The sequence below is a fragment of the Prionailurus viverrinus genome, chromosome A2 (assembly GCF_022837055.1).
Source record: "Prionailurus viverrinus isolate Anna chromosome A2, UM_Priviv_1.0, whole genome shotgun sequence".
Classification (NCBI taxonomy): Eukaryota; Metazoa; Chordata; class Mammalia; order Carnivora; family Felidae; genus Prionailurus; species Prionailurus viverrinus.
The window spans coordinates 5,551,624-5,564,075 of NC_062562.1; the positions used below are offsets into that span (position 1 = coordinate 5,551,624).

Consider the following 12,452-nt stretch of genomic DNA (forward strand, 5'->3'; position numbering starts at 1 on the left):
AGGGGTGTGGCTGGAATAGGCTCGGCGGGTGGGCGGGACAGTGGAAGGAAATCAGTTCCAGGGGCGGGGCTGGAGGCGGGGCTTCCCGTGGGTCCCTAGACCGTACTAGCAGCAGGCTGCCCAAGAAACAACTTTTCTGCAGTCCTTTCTGCAGGTTCACACAGCCTCACATAACGCTGTAGAACGACGTGCCCATATTTAGGGCTTTTAATTTTTTGTACATGTTTGCTGTCTTTATTTAAAAATGAGACCATACGTATATTCGTTTCTCTACAACTTGCCTTAGCGCCATTTTAAGAATTTTGAGGGGACAGGGAGGGTACTAGGTCATACATTCACAAGGCAGTAAAATACCCTCACTCCCAGCACGGTCTCTCAGTCCTTTGACCAGAGATAGACGTCCTCTTCTCTTCCATTTTTATAGATATAGTGTGTATATGCATACATGCTGGGAATGGCCAGCAAACCCTGCGCCGATGGATGCAAGATTACTCCACAGTTTGCTAAGAAAGAGGAGAAAGCATGGAGGTCAACGTTCGCAGACGAAGACCAAGATCCTGTTCGCCTCACTTGTATTCTCATTTATTGCAGAGTCAGGCCAATCACAAATCTCGGCTGGCTTGTTGTGTACAGAGGGCGTGTAACATTTCAGGCATGCTAAAAAGATGCACGACTTGAAGGTGAACAATCCCAAGAGACAAATCAAATCAGAGATAAGCAGCAAGGGTTATGTGTCCTACTGTTTTGTTAAACTTTGTATACAATGCATACATAACGGAATTCCGGAATTCCGCAAGGACTGCGAAAACACCTGGGAAGGCTGGCCCTGGCGGGTTACGCAGGCCCGGGACATTCCAAGAGACCCACGCCCCTCCCAAGCCTACGTGCAGTAGACCAGAAATCCCCGTGTTACATTTAGCTACAAAATAGCAAGCATTGTGTATAATGGTCATCCTCAGTAATAACCCCAACACGTAGGTAATATGCTCAAGCCTAATAGGGATGTCCCCAAGCAACAACAGAAATGGATAAACCGTCTCATGCATCTGGATCTACTGAAAAGAAACTTAAATTTCTGGTGGAGAGGGCTAAACCAGTGATGAATTGATAGGAAAAAAAGAAAAGGAAATCAGAATTTTACCATTTAAAACGTCAAAAGATTGGGATGTTTTGGTGGCTCAGGCGGTTAAGGGTCTGTCTTCAGCTCAGGTCATGATCTCACAATCTCACGGATGGTGGGTTCTAGAGTCCTGCGTTGGGCTCTGTGCTGACAGCGTAGAGCCTGGAGCCTGCTTCAGATTCTGTGTCTCCCTCTCTCTCTGCCCCTTCCCCGCTTGCACTCTGTCAAAAATGAATGACCTTAAAAAAAATTTAAGGTCAAAAGAAAAAACAAGAAATGTCTTCATATTATCCTACATGGCGTATCAATGGATAGGATTCACATGTCATAAAGTGCTAAACATTTATGTGATAAAACAACAGACGTTGCATTTTGGTTTGTATTAATTCATTAAATAATTGTATCGGACAAGGGGAATTGTGTTCTAAGATATGTAGGAGAACTACATGCTATTTTTTTCAGATAAGTAATTAGAAAAAGTCAACAGCTGAGAAATGAAACCACTGTATAAGGAGCTCATTTAGAAATACAGAGGTACAACCAGAAAACGAAAGAAGTTGTTTCTGGGAGTCAGAAAAGAATGAGGAGGGTAGCTTTTCATTACAAGGCTTTAAGTATTATTTAAGACATAGGCATATAGCCAGACACACACACATGCACACAAGGCAAGAAGCCTAAATTTGTATTTCAAAGTGGTCATCAAACTGCAAGAAGAATTTATAAAAATGATTCACTTTGCAACAATAGAATGTATTTTGAAAACTTCAATCTTCGGGGTGCCTGGGTGGCTCAGTCGGTTAAGCATCCGACTTTGGCTCAGGTCATGATCTCGCGGTCCGTGAGTTCAAGCCCCGCATCAGGCTCTGTGCTGACAGCTCAGAGCCTGGAGCCTGTTTCAGTGTCTGTGTCTCCCTCTCTATCTGACCCTCCCTCATTCATGCTGTCTCTCCCTGTCTCAAAAATAAATAAACGTTAAAAAAAATTAAAAAAAAAGAAAACTTCAATCTTCAAGCATTGAAAAAAAGCTATAATTATCCTTGTGGAAAAATGAAGAGAGCATTACTTTCCAATGTACCTGATAAGCATTTTAGGTACATCACTCCTGAGTATTTTCACAGCAAATCTGTAAGGAAGATGCTATTATCTCTCTCACCATTTAACAAATGAGGAAATTGATGGTAGCAAATTGCTAAAATTTTCATATTTTTTAGAAGTTCTCAATAGATATCGTCTTATTTTAAAATTATTTATTGAATTTTCTTTTCACTAATAAAATAATATGTGCCATTCTAACAAATAAACAATGAGCATGTAAAAAATGACTTAATAAGGGGTGCCTGGGTGACTCAGTCGGTTGAGCGTCCAACTTCAGCTCAGGTCATGATCTCGCGGCTCGTGAGTTAGAGCCCCACGTCGGGCTCTGTGCTGATGGCTCAGAGCCCAGAGCCTGCTTCGGATTCTGTGTCTCCCTCTCTCTCTGCCCCTAACCCATTTGCATCCTGACTCTGTCTCTCTCAAAGATAAACATTAAAAAAGATTTTTAATGATTAAATAAAACTACAGTTTTCTTTGAATATAGTTAAGTAGAGCAATCACATTATTTTTCTGCTCTCTGCCTCAGACCTAGGAAGATACTTCCTATCCTAAAAGTTTACTAGAAAACGCTACTACATATTCAAGAATTAGGGAATCCCCATATCATACGCAAACTTCCTGAACACACACACAGAAAGCTGTTATGGAAAAATATGTGATGAAAAAACTCTTAAATTATTAATGAACTAATATCAACACAAATCACAATTATGCAAGATTTATCTATAAAGTGGCAAATATTTAAACTCTAGAAATTTAGGAAAGTAATTCATTACATTAGCTGATGTATATAAGAAAAAGATTTTTTTCAATCTCACTAAGTTCCAGGAAAACATTTGAGAAAACACAGTGCAGCAGTTTTTGCAATAGCCAAAGTTGGAAACAACCTAATTGTACATTGTTGGATGAAAGAATAAAGAAAATGTGGTGTGGGGCATCTGGGAGGCTCAGTCTGTTGAGCATCTGACTTCAGCTCAGGTCATGGTCCCATGGTTCCTGGGTTTGAGCCCTACATCAGGCTCTCTGCTGTCAGGGCAGAGCCCATTCCGGATCTTCTGTCCTCCTCTCTCTCTGCCCCTCTCCTGTTCGTGCTCTCTCTCTCTTTCTCAAAAATGAGTAAACATTAGGAGAAAAAAAGGAAAGAGGAAATGTCTGAAATCAATAATCTAGGCTCCCACCTCAAGAAATTTCATTTTTAAATTTTTTTGTTTTAATTTTTAAAAATGTTTTTATTTATTTTTGAGACAGAGACAGCGTGTGAGCGGGGGAGGGGCAGAGCGAGAGGGAGGTGCAGAATCCGAAGCAGGCTCCAGGCTCTGAGCTGTCAGCACAGAGCCCGACACCGGGCTTGAACTCACGGACTGTGAGATCATGACCTGAGCCAAAGTCGGACGCGCAACTGACTTAGCCACCCAGGCGCCCCTCAAGAAATTTTAAACAGGAAAATAAACTCAAAGCAATCAGAAATAAGGTAATAATGACAATAATAACATCTATACATTCTAAAACAAATGTCATGGATAATTTAAAAAATGATAAAATATTAAAAAGGAAATAAAATCAATGATTAAATACAAATATACTGTATTTATCAATGGTCACAATATTGTAAAGAGCTCATTTTCACCCCAAATATTTGATTCAATGTAGTAAAGTTAGAATAGAACCATAATATAACTTTTAGATGGTGGAGATGTTCTCAAATTCACAAGGAAGCAAAATATTTCAAAGAGAAGAACTTTTCTGGGGGTGGGGGGAATGAACCACAAAGGAGGATATGGAAAAATAATACATCAAAAGATTCTCTAAAGTTTGTTGTGGGAGGAAAAACCCCATCAAATTGAAGAGGGATATGGAGGTTCCAGAAACAATCCCTTGTATATATGGAAGTTTAGTATTTGATAAAGTTAGCATTCAAGTAAATTGTAAAATGATTATTTAAAATTGTTTAAGGAGAATATATTTATGTCTTTTAAAATGTGGCTAATGTCTGAATTCAGAAAAAAGTTTTGAAGCTAAAATTTAAATTTAAAAACTTTTCTAAATAGTTTATGGATAAAGCGTGCATAACTTAGATATTTTACCCGAATATGAATGTTTATACTGTCAGTTGATGAAACAAAACATGGAAAGTATATGAAGGGTGGGCTGAAAAGTTCTTAGGAAATGAGATTTCCAGGCTAGAGGAGTGACTGAAGCAATAGAAGATATGCCTGCCATGTACTCAAAGATGGATAACATGGCTAAATTTAGTAGGAAAATCCTTGAGGACAGCCCTTAATCCAAGACACAGCACTTATCTGTGAGTCTTGATGGCCGAGGGTAATTGTAGACAGTGACTCTTAAAAGGAGAGGAGAAAATCTCTTGATAGAAGTAAAACAGTTTGTTTTCTAAGATCTGAATGAGTAAACATATAATGTATCTGAGTGGTTTATTGTTCAAAAGCCTAAAAATGTGATAGAGATTTAGGAGATAAAACCTGAATGCCTGTTTCCACTGGGACCTATTTTAATCCTGAAAGCTTTTACTGGAAGGAGGTTTCAGTGTCCTGCGTGAACACCACCACAGGAGGAAATGGGGCCCACCAGTTCTGCTCCCAAGACCCAACACAGAGAAGCATCTGCATAGACCTTCCAGCCAGGGAGGGAACAAGATGGCACCTTGAGAGTTGGGATGAACGTGTGGGTAGAGGTGCTTGGTACGGACTACTCACCTTTCCATCCTGCCAGCCATGACCTGGGGTATGAACCTGATGGATTGCCAGGTTTCCTATACCTAACAGCCTGCTCCTGCCCAGGAAGGCACTCCCTCCCCTCATTTTCTGCCTTACTCAGAGCCTGGGGCCTGCTTCCAATTCTGTGTCTCCCTCTCTCTCTGCTCCTCCCCTGCTCACGCTCTGTCTCTCTCTCAAAAATAAATAAACTTAAAAAAAAAAACAACAACGATGGGGTTCATGCTGGTAACTACTTCCTGTTGACATCACCAGGGATATATAAGATAATATTTGCAACGCCTGTGGGCGTGTGGCCCATGTGTCTGATATATAACCTCAGAGATGAGAATTACAAGATGGGGACATGGCACAGAATACCTCTCAGTACAGGCCTGGGTTCCAGCTCTACCGTTTAATACATCTTCAACCTTGGGCAAGTGGCTTACCTTATCTGTGTCTCAGTTTCTCCATCTGTCACTGGCATAATAACACGTGTACCTGCTTTGTAAGGTCATAGAGATCATTAAAGGAGTTAATGTTTGAAAAATGCTTGGAACACCTACCATATCTCAAGTGCTATATCTGTATATTATACATCACATTTATAAATTCTTCTGGCACTGACTGTAAGCTCGAGAGGGCAGGAACAAGTGCCTTGATGTATGTAGAAAGTACTCAATAACAAACGGGTAAATGAATGAGCAACATTTATGAATGCATTACCTATGTCACACACAGCATCCTACTGATATTCCCAAGCAAAATCACACCGTAAGATACCTGTTCTGTCCTGTGTGCTCTTCTCTGATTCTACCCAGGAATTACTGGGGCTTCTTGGACCCTGCTAACTGTGCACACTATAAGTTTTCTTCTCTGTGTCAACAAACGCAATCAGCATCAGCCTAATGAGCCCAAGTCAATCCAATCTCGTCTGTTCCCTGACTCACAAACCCAGTAGTGATTTGATATTAATGATATTCGCATTCTAGCCTCTTATTTTCAAGTATTGGCTAGAGTAATTATTATTTACATTTACTGTGTGTTTTTAAAAATGACCCTCCCTGAAAAATATTTCCAAACCTATTGAATTTACAAGAGAAGCCAAGGATGGACAAGTCACAAAAAGTCTTGACGCTAAGTCTCTGGTTTGGCTCTTCCTAATTGGTAAATTATGTAAACTTCCAACGTCTCTCTTGAGATCAAGTCCAGTTTGGACTGTGTGGGAGGGAAACCTCATGGCATTTGAGAAATAGTGGTGGTATTCTGGGGCCGATGTCTGCTTAGGAGTGTGTGTGTGTGTTCTGCATCTTGCTGTGGGGTCAAGGTAGACCCCTCTTCTTGGGAAAATTTTTCCCAGACATTTTGCTCTGGGCTTTATTTTTACACATGGCTTAATAAGTGCTGTCAGTAGGACCGCTAAGCACTCTTTACTACGGACTTGAAATTTTAATTTAGCAGTCACCTTTAAAAAGCTAAAAATAAACACGTGAAACTAATCTTAATAGCATATTTTAAAACATTATCGCCAAGATATTTTCATCTGTGCATGCAATCAGTGTAGAAATTAATAGAGATAGTTGACGTATTTTTGTGTGCTATCAGAAATCCAGTTTGCACTTTCCACTCACAACACAACCTCGGTTTGTAAATTGAGTTTTATCGGATGTACCTGCTCTATATTTACATTGTAAATGACTCACAGCTGTGAAATAGGAGTCCCGATGTAAGTTGCTGCAAACATACTTAAAAGTTTTCCACTTAAAGATCATGTCATATGAACATTGAAAAGTTCCTACTGGGCCTAGTAACAAAGGAGTCATTGTGACCTTACCAAGGCAAAACCCACAGAATGGTGAGGGCACACACAAGGGTGGGGGTAGTCTGAGAAGGTTCTTGAAGATGAGGCTCCAGAGGCACATGATGTAGAGGGCCTTTTCTCAGCAGCTCACAACAAAGGGGAAGGAATAGAAAGAGCCTTATCGAAATATCAGGCAAGTTAGGGGATCTTGAATAGGTATGAAGCAGAAAGAAAAGTAGGGAATGTTTGAAACAAGCCTTGTGAAAAAACAGGGAATAAAAATGCCAACACATGAAAACAAAGTAAAATTTCCAGACATTATGGATGCTTCGCAGGGGAGGCAGGTGATTTTGGATTTATAGTGGTACCAAAATATGTGTGCTCTTCTCAGTAGTTATAAGACCAGCAGTATCTAGCGTAGCAGATAAACAGGGTCTTTCAGATTTGAAGTTTTATAAGGCAGATACGACAAGTGTTAAAGAATTCTGGATTATTCCAAGGGAATTATTGAGATCATAGACCATGGAATCCAGGAGTGATAGGGATAGGGGAGAAAGTAAGGTGAAGATACGGTGATCTGGCATCACTTCCGATCTTGAGGGACAGGTAACTATTGTATGAATGTTTGAGTGAAAACTGAAAATGAGGAATTTATGGTGGGTGAATAAGTTTTCTGAATTATTTATTTTTGGTCATGACCATTTCAGTTGACGTAAATGTCTGGGATATAGGAGCGAGTTGCTAAGAATGGGGCAGATGATAATTTCATTATTGGTTTAAGCTCTGAAGGAGCTATGAAAACAAAGAGGTCCATGGGCGACCAAATGAATAGTCACATAACACAGAAGGATGGTGGGGCTGGAGACTTAGAGAAAGACTAAGCAACCGTGTGTCCAGAGAGGGAGGACCAGGAATTGTGTGGTTGAGAGTGACAAGCACAAGTGAGAATAAATCGTAACAGAGAGCATCTTACAAAACCATGGAGGAGAAACGATCTGGAGTAGATCCTGAGTTTTAACCTTGAACTTTCTGGTTCTGACACAAATCTATTTGATGATGTCCCAGGACACAGGTCAGACCTATCCCCAAAGGTAGAGAAGGAAGGTGGACGTACAAGATACCAAATAGAATGTTCCTAAGAAGGCAGGCCTCCTTTATAATTTTAATCCAATATCATGACTTATTTTTATAGAGCAAAAGGAAAAGAAGTATGATGGTCAAGACTTCACAGAGGAAGCAACATGATTGTGGAAACCAATCCAAACTGAAGTCTCGCTTAAGTGTCTCAATTCCTTTGAGGATGTCCAGTTATGTATTTAAGATGCCAGTTACCAGAATCACAGCCCATCCTGGCAACGAGGTCAGATGCCATCACTGGGAGGGAACCTTGGACAAGCCCCAACAGGTGTGCTGGCAAAAGAGACTGCAAGGTCTCCAGGCCTGCAGCAGCACAGGGGAACCATTAAGCACTTTGGACCTTGCCAAAGCCTTGCAAAAACTCGCACCTCAGTGCACAGGTGGCTATCTGCCAGGTGTTCTTGCAGGTGGCCCGAACTCGAGCCCCATGCCCATCCTTGCCAGCTCTTCGGATTTGGCCAAGATGATTCCAGAAGCTGGTCAGGGTATCCCGCAGCTCACGTGCAAACAATTTGTGGTGACTGAGGAGGATATCAAGAAACAAGAAAAGAAAGTGAAGACGGCAAGAGAAAGGCTGGCTACAGCACTGGCTATAGACAGACTCGCTAGTGAGGCAGAAAAAGTGAGGGGCCAAGAAGGAGATCTCGAAAAACACCACGAATAAAAGGAGAGCCCTGTGAAGATGGAATGCAGCACAGCACTTTATTAATGTCTCTTTGCAGTGTCCATTGTGTCTTCGTGCTCTGAGCCCCTGAAACTTAAGTATGTACCAATACTTTCCTTGTATTAAATTGTATTGTGTGACACAATGGAGACAGTGATTTTTTTTTAAGCTGCGAGATTGGGTTTCCGGTGAGGGGAGAAAGGAGATCTTTCCTTTCTGTATTGTGCTCTTGTCTTCCTTTACTTTCTTTACTGTGTCATTTGTTTGTATTTTCAAGTCAACCGAGTTATCAAAGTCACGGGATTATTTAGTGTTCTGGCCTCACAGAGTAAAACCTGCCTAGTTAATTTTGTGTAATATTCCAACAGATTCCAACATAATATTTCATTAAAGCTGTTATATCTATGCTCTCAAAGAAGATATGTTTGTAGGTCTCTATTTTTCTGTTCTTTGTTGCATGTGAACTCAGAGGTCAACAGAAAGAAGAAATAAGAGACTTCCCATTTTTTTAAATACCTGTACGTGTTGAAAATTTGATCCATGAAAATTGATGTGCCATTTTGGGGATCATGATGTCAAGAGGGACTGTTCTCAGCATCTTTATCAGTGAGCCACTGCTTGTGGGGATTTAATTGTCTGTTTGCCCAACTAACCTGTGGCAATATTCAAATCCCTTCCATCATTACTTCTTTTGTCTCATGGATTCATCAATTTCTGAGAATGAATTGATAGAAAATAACAGAATATTTGTAGTATTTCTATCTTCCCTAAAAAGGAGTTATTTTAAGATTGAATCTTGAGGGACCTGGGGCGGGGCTCAGTCAGTTGAGCATCTGACTTCGGCCCAGGTCATGATCTTGCTGCTTGTGAGTTCGAGACCTGTGTCAGGCTCTGTGCCGACAGCTTAGAGCCTGGAGCCTGCTTCAGATTCTATGTCTCCCTCACTCTCTGCCCCTCCCCCACTCATGCTATGTCTCTCTCTCTCTCAAAAATAAACATTAAAAAATTAAAAACTAACTGACTTAGATACACTGATTTTCTCTCCTTTCCTCATGACTCTTGTTACATTTTTCTGGGGTCACATTTCTGCTTCCTGATGAACATTCTCTACTGGTTCTATCACTGAAGGCCTGTGGCAGGTCAACGTTGAGTCTTTCTGTATTTCAGAAAGTGCTTTTATCTTTTTCTTTGAAAGATAGTGTGGTGACGTGTTTAATTTAGGTTCTTAGTAATTTTTTCCTTCCTCGCTGCTTAGTCTTTCCAAGTGTCCATATCATTAGCTATAAAATGGGAGTGCAGCTGTCAAGGATGGTGAGTTTAAGTGAGATCGTGCATGCAGAGCTTGCCAGTCATGTTGCTTAGTAGATATTAAGTAGTCAGTAACGATACTCTTGTTATTATAATCTCCAGAGAAGACATTCTCAGAGACTGCTTGGGACTGAGGATGTGAACCTCACACCAAGTAAGTACGAATGGTGGTATCACTGTTACTTCTCAGCCCTTGTGTCTTCAGCCGTGATCGTCTGCAAACTGCGTAGAGATTGGGCCATCTGTTCCCATGAACCCAAGGCAGGACAGTATAGCTCCCTGACCCTGGGTCACTCTAGGCTACTTCCTGGGGGAACCCCTGCTCTCTCTTGTTGGATGAAGAAAGACTGTCTGGCTTTGTCTTTAGATTTTTTTCCCCAATGAGCTTTATTTGTCTTTAGATCCAAAGCAGACCCTGTATCTCTCTCCAGTCTTGGTATTACTCTGGGGACTGAGGCTTTCTGGATACCTAGTGATCCCAGCTCCAAGTCCCAAAGTTGATCATGGAGTCATTTATGACTTGCTTGTCTCCTTCTTGGACCATTTCCCATCGTGGGGGACCCATGATGGGAGAGGAGCCCCTGAGGTAGACTGGTATGGAAGTCCTGGTGCACCTGAGCTTCAGGGAATGAGGTGGTGTAAGGGGAACTTTGGGGGTGGGGCAAGATGGAGGAACAGAGATGGCAGTGATGGCTGGCACAGAGGCAAGGGGAGGTGTGCTCCCAGGTTTCTAGGAAGAGAAACCTCACACTGAGGTGCGATATCGATTTTATACAATGACAATGTCTGTGACTTTTTTTTTTTTTTTTTTTGCCAGTTCTAGTGCCCTTGAGGGACGAAATGGCATAAAACCAAAAGACAGGGTTGCAGTTGCCCTTTGAAGACTTAGTGAAAGGGGAAACTTCATCTTGGTCCCCTGGGAACTAGTTAGGGGCCAAGTCAAGAAGGGCTCAGAGGCTGTGTCCGACCAATGTGGTTTATTCTATTCCAGCCAAGCTCCCTTGGAGCCGCAGGCAGAGCTCACTGCAACTTCAGGTCTAGGTGTGGCAGGTAATAGCCCAGGCTGTGTTGCTGAACCTCGTAGTCTCCCTCCTTCTTCCGCAGGCGGATGGTGATCTGCAAGGGCAAGGAGAGGGCATGAGAATGGTCTGATCCACTACATGGGACTCCGGGGACAGAGATGGCCAAAGCCACAGAGGCTTGCCTCCAATATCTCTCTCAACATAATTTTCTCTTACTCCTTCTTTTCCTTTCCCTTGTCCCTCTTTTTAAAAAAATTTTAAGTTCTGGGGCGCCTGGGTGGCGCAGTCGGTTAAGCGTCCGACTTCAGCCAGGTCACGATCTCGCAGTCCATGAGTTCGAGCCCCGCGTCGGGCTCTGGGCTGATGGCTCAGAGCCTGGAGCCTGTTTCCGATTCTGTGACTCCCTCTCTCTCTGCCCCTCCCCCGTTCATGCTCTGTCTCTCTCTGTCCCAAAAATAAATAAACGTTGAAAAAAATTTTTAAAAATTTTAAGTTCATTTATTTATTTTTGAGAGAGAGACAGAGAGAATGAGTGGGAGGAGCAGAGAGAGAGGGAGAGAGAGAATCCCAAGTAGGTTCTCACTGTCAGTACAGAGCCCGATGTGCGGCTGGAACCCATGAAGCACGAGATCAAGACCAGAGCCGAAATCAAGAGTTGGACACTTAACCGACTGAGCCACCCAGGTGCCACTGCTTTGTCTCTCTTTTTTTAAATGTTTTTTTTTTTTAACGTTTATTTATTTTTGAGACAGAGAGAGACAGAGCATGAACAGGGGAGGGGCAGAGAGAGAGGGAGACACAGAATCAGAAGCAGGCTCCGGGCTCTGAGCGGTCAGCACAGAGCCCGACACGGGGCTCGAACTCACGGACCGCAAGATCATGACCTGAGCTGAAGTCAGACGCTTAACCGACTGAGCCACCCAGGTGCCCCGTTTTGTCTCTCTTTTATCTCTTTCTCATCTTCTCTCTTCCCTTTAACTTTGTTTTTCTACCATTTTCTCTGATATCCCATTCATACCCTCTCCCTCCCTCTCTCCATCTCACTCATTCACCCCCTGTCCCTTCCTCTCCTTCCACACACACCCCCTCTAGCTTAATTGAGGTATAACTGATGTACAATGAACCGCATACATGTAGAGCAAATGATTTGATAAGTTTTGATTATAATTTGAACCATCACCACAATCAAGACAAGGAGTGCTCCTCATCCCCAAAAGTGTCTTCGAGCCCCTCTGTAATCACTCCTTCCTTGCCATTTGCAAGCACATTCTCATTCCCAGGCAACCCCTGATCTGATTGATATCCCTATAGATTAGCTTACATTCAACAATTTGCTTATAAACAGGATCATAAACTATGTATTCATTGTTATCTGGCTTCTTTCCCTCCACATTATTATTTTAAGATTTATGCATGTCAGTGCATGTATTTATAATTCATTCCTTTTTATTGCTGAGTAATATTCCATCAGGTGATAGATCATGGTTTGTTTTTCTATTCACCTGTTGATGGACTTCTGGGTTGTTTTCAGTTTTTGGCTAGTAAAATAAAAGTTACTATGAACATTTGTGCACATGACTTGGTATAGATTTTA

At 41.9% G+C, this 12,452-nt stretch overlaps 2 protein-coding genes across 3 annotated transcripts in view; one reads left to right on the forward strand and one right to left on the reverse strand.

Moving 5' to 3' along the window:
• The first annotated feature begins 6,816 nt into the window (after positions 1 to 6,816).
• On the forward strand, positions 6,817 to 8,673 carry LOC125150023 (methyl-CpG-binding domain protein 3-like 1). Of its 2 annotated transcripts, none has more exons than XM_047829321.1 (2): positions 6,817 to 6,920; positions 7,920 to 8,673. In XM_047829321.1, exon 2 carries the CDS (start codon positions 7,938 to 7,940, stop codon positions 8,526 to 8,528), a length of 591 nt encoding a protein of 196 aa, XP_047685277.1. In that variant the 5' UTR covers positions 6,817 to 6,920; positions 7,920 to 7,937; the 3' UTR covers positions 8,529 to 8,673. The 2 variants fall into 2 exon arrangements, with proteins under 2 accessions (XP_047685277.1, XP_047685286.1); XM_047829330.1 differs by lacking the exon at positions 6,817 to 6,920 and adding an exon at positions 6,927 to 7,333.
• A 2,166-nt stretch (positions 8,674 to 10,839) lies between these two features.
• The window catches only part of MUC16 (mucin 16, cell surface associated), a 59,814-nt gene continuing 58,201 nt past the window's right edge, over positions 10,840 to 12,452 (reverse strand). The window contains exon 50 of the mRNA XM_047828788.1: positions 10,840 to 10,952. Coding sequence (XP_047684744.1) covers positions 10,857 to 10,952 — 96 coding nt within the window. The 3' untranslated portion in view covers positions 10,840 to 10,856. The remainder of the gene's footprint in view (positions 10,953 to 12,452) is intronic.

What these genes read in the sequence shown, in the direction of transcription:
- LOC125150023 (XM_047829321.1), top strand. Translation starts at nt 7,938, where the DNA reads ATGATGGTCAAGACTTCACAGAGGAAGCAACATGATTGTGGAAACCAA.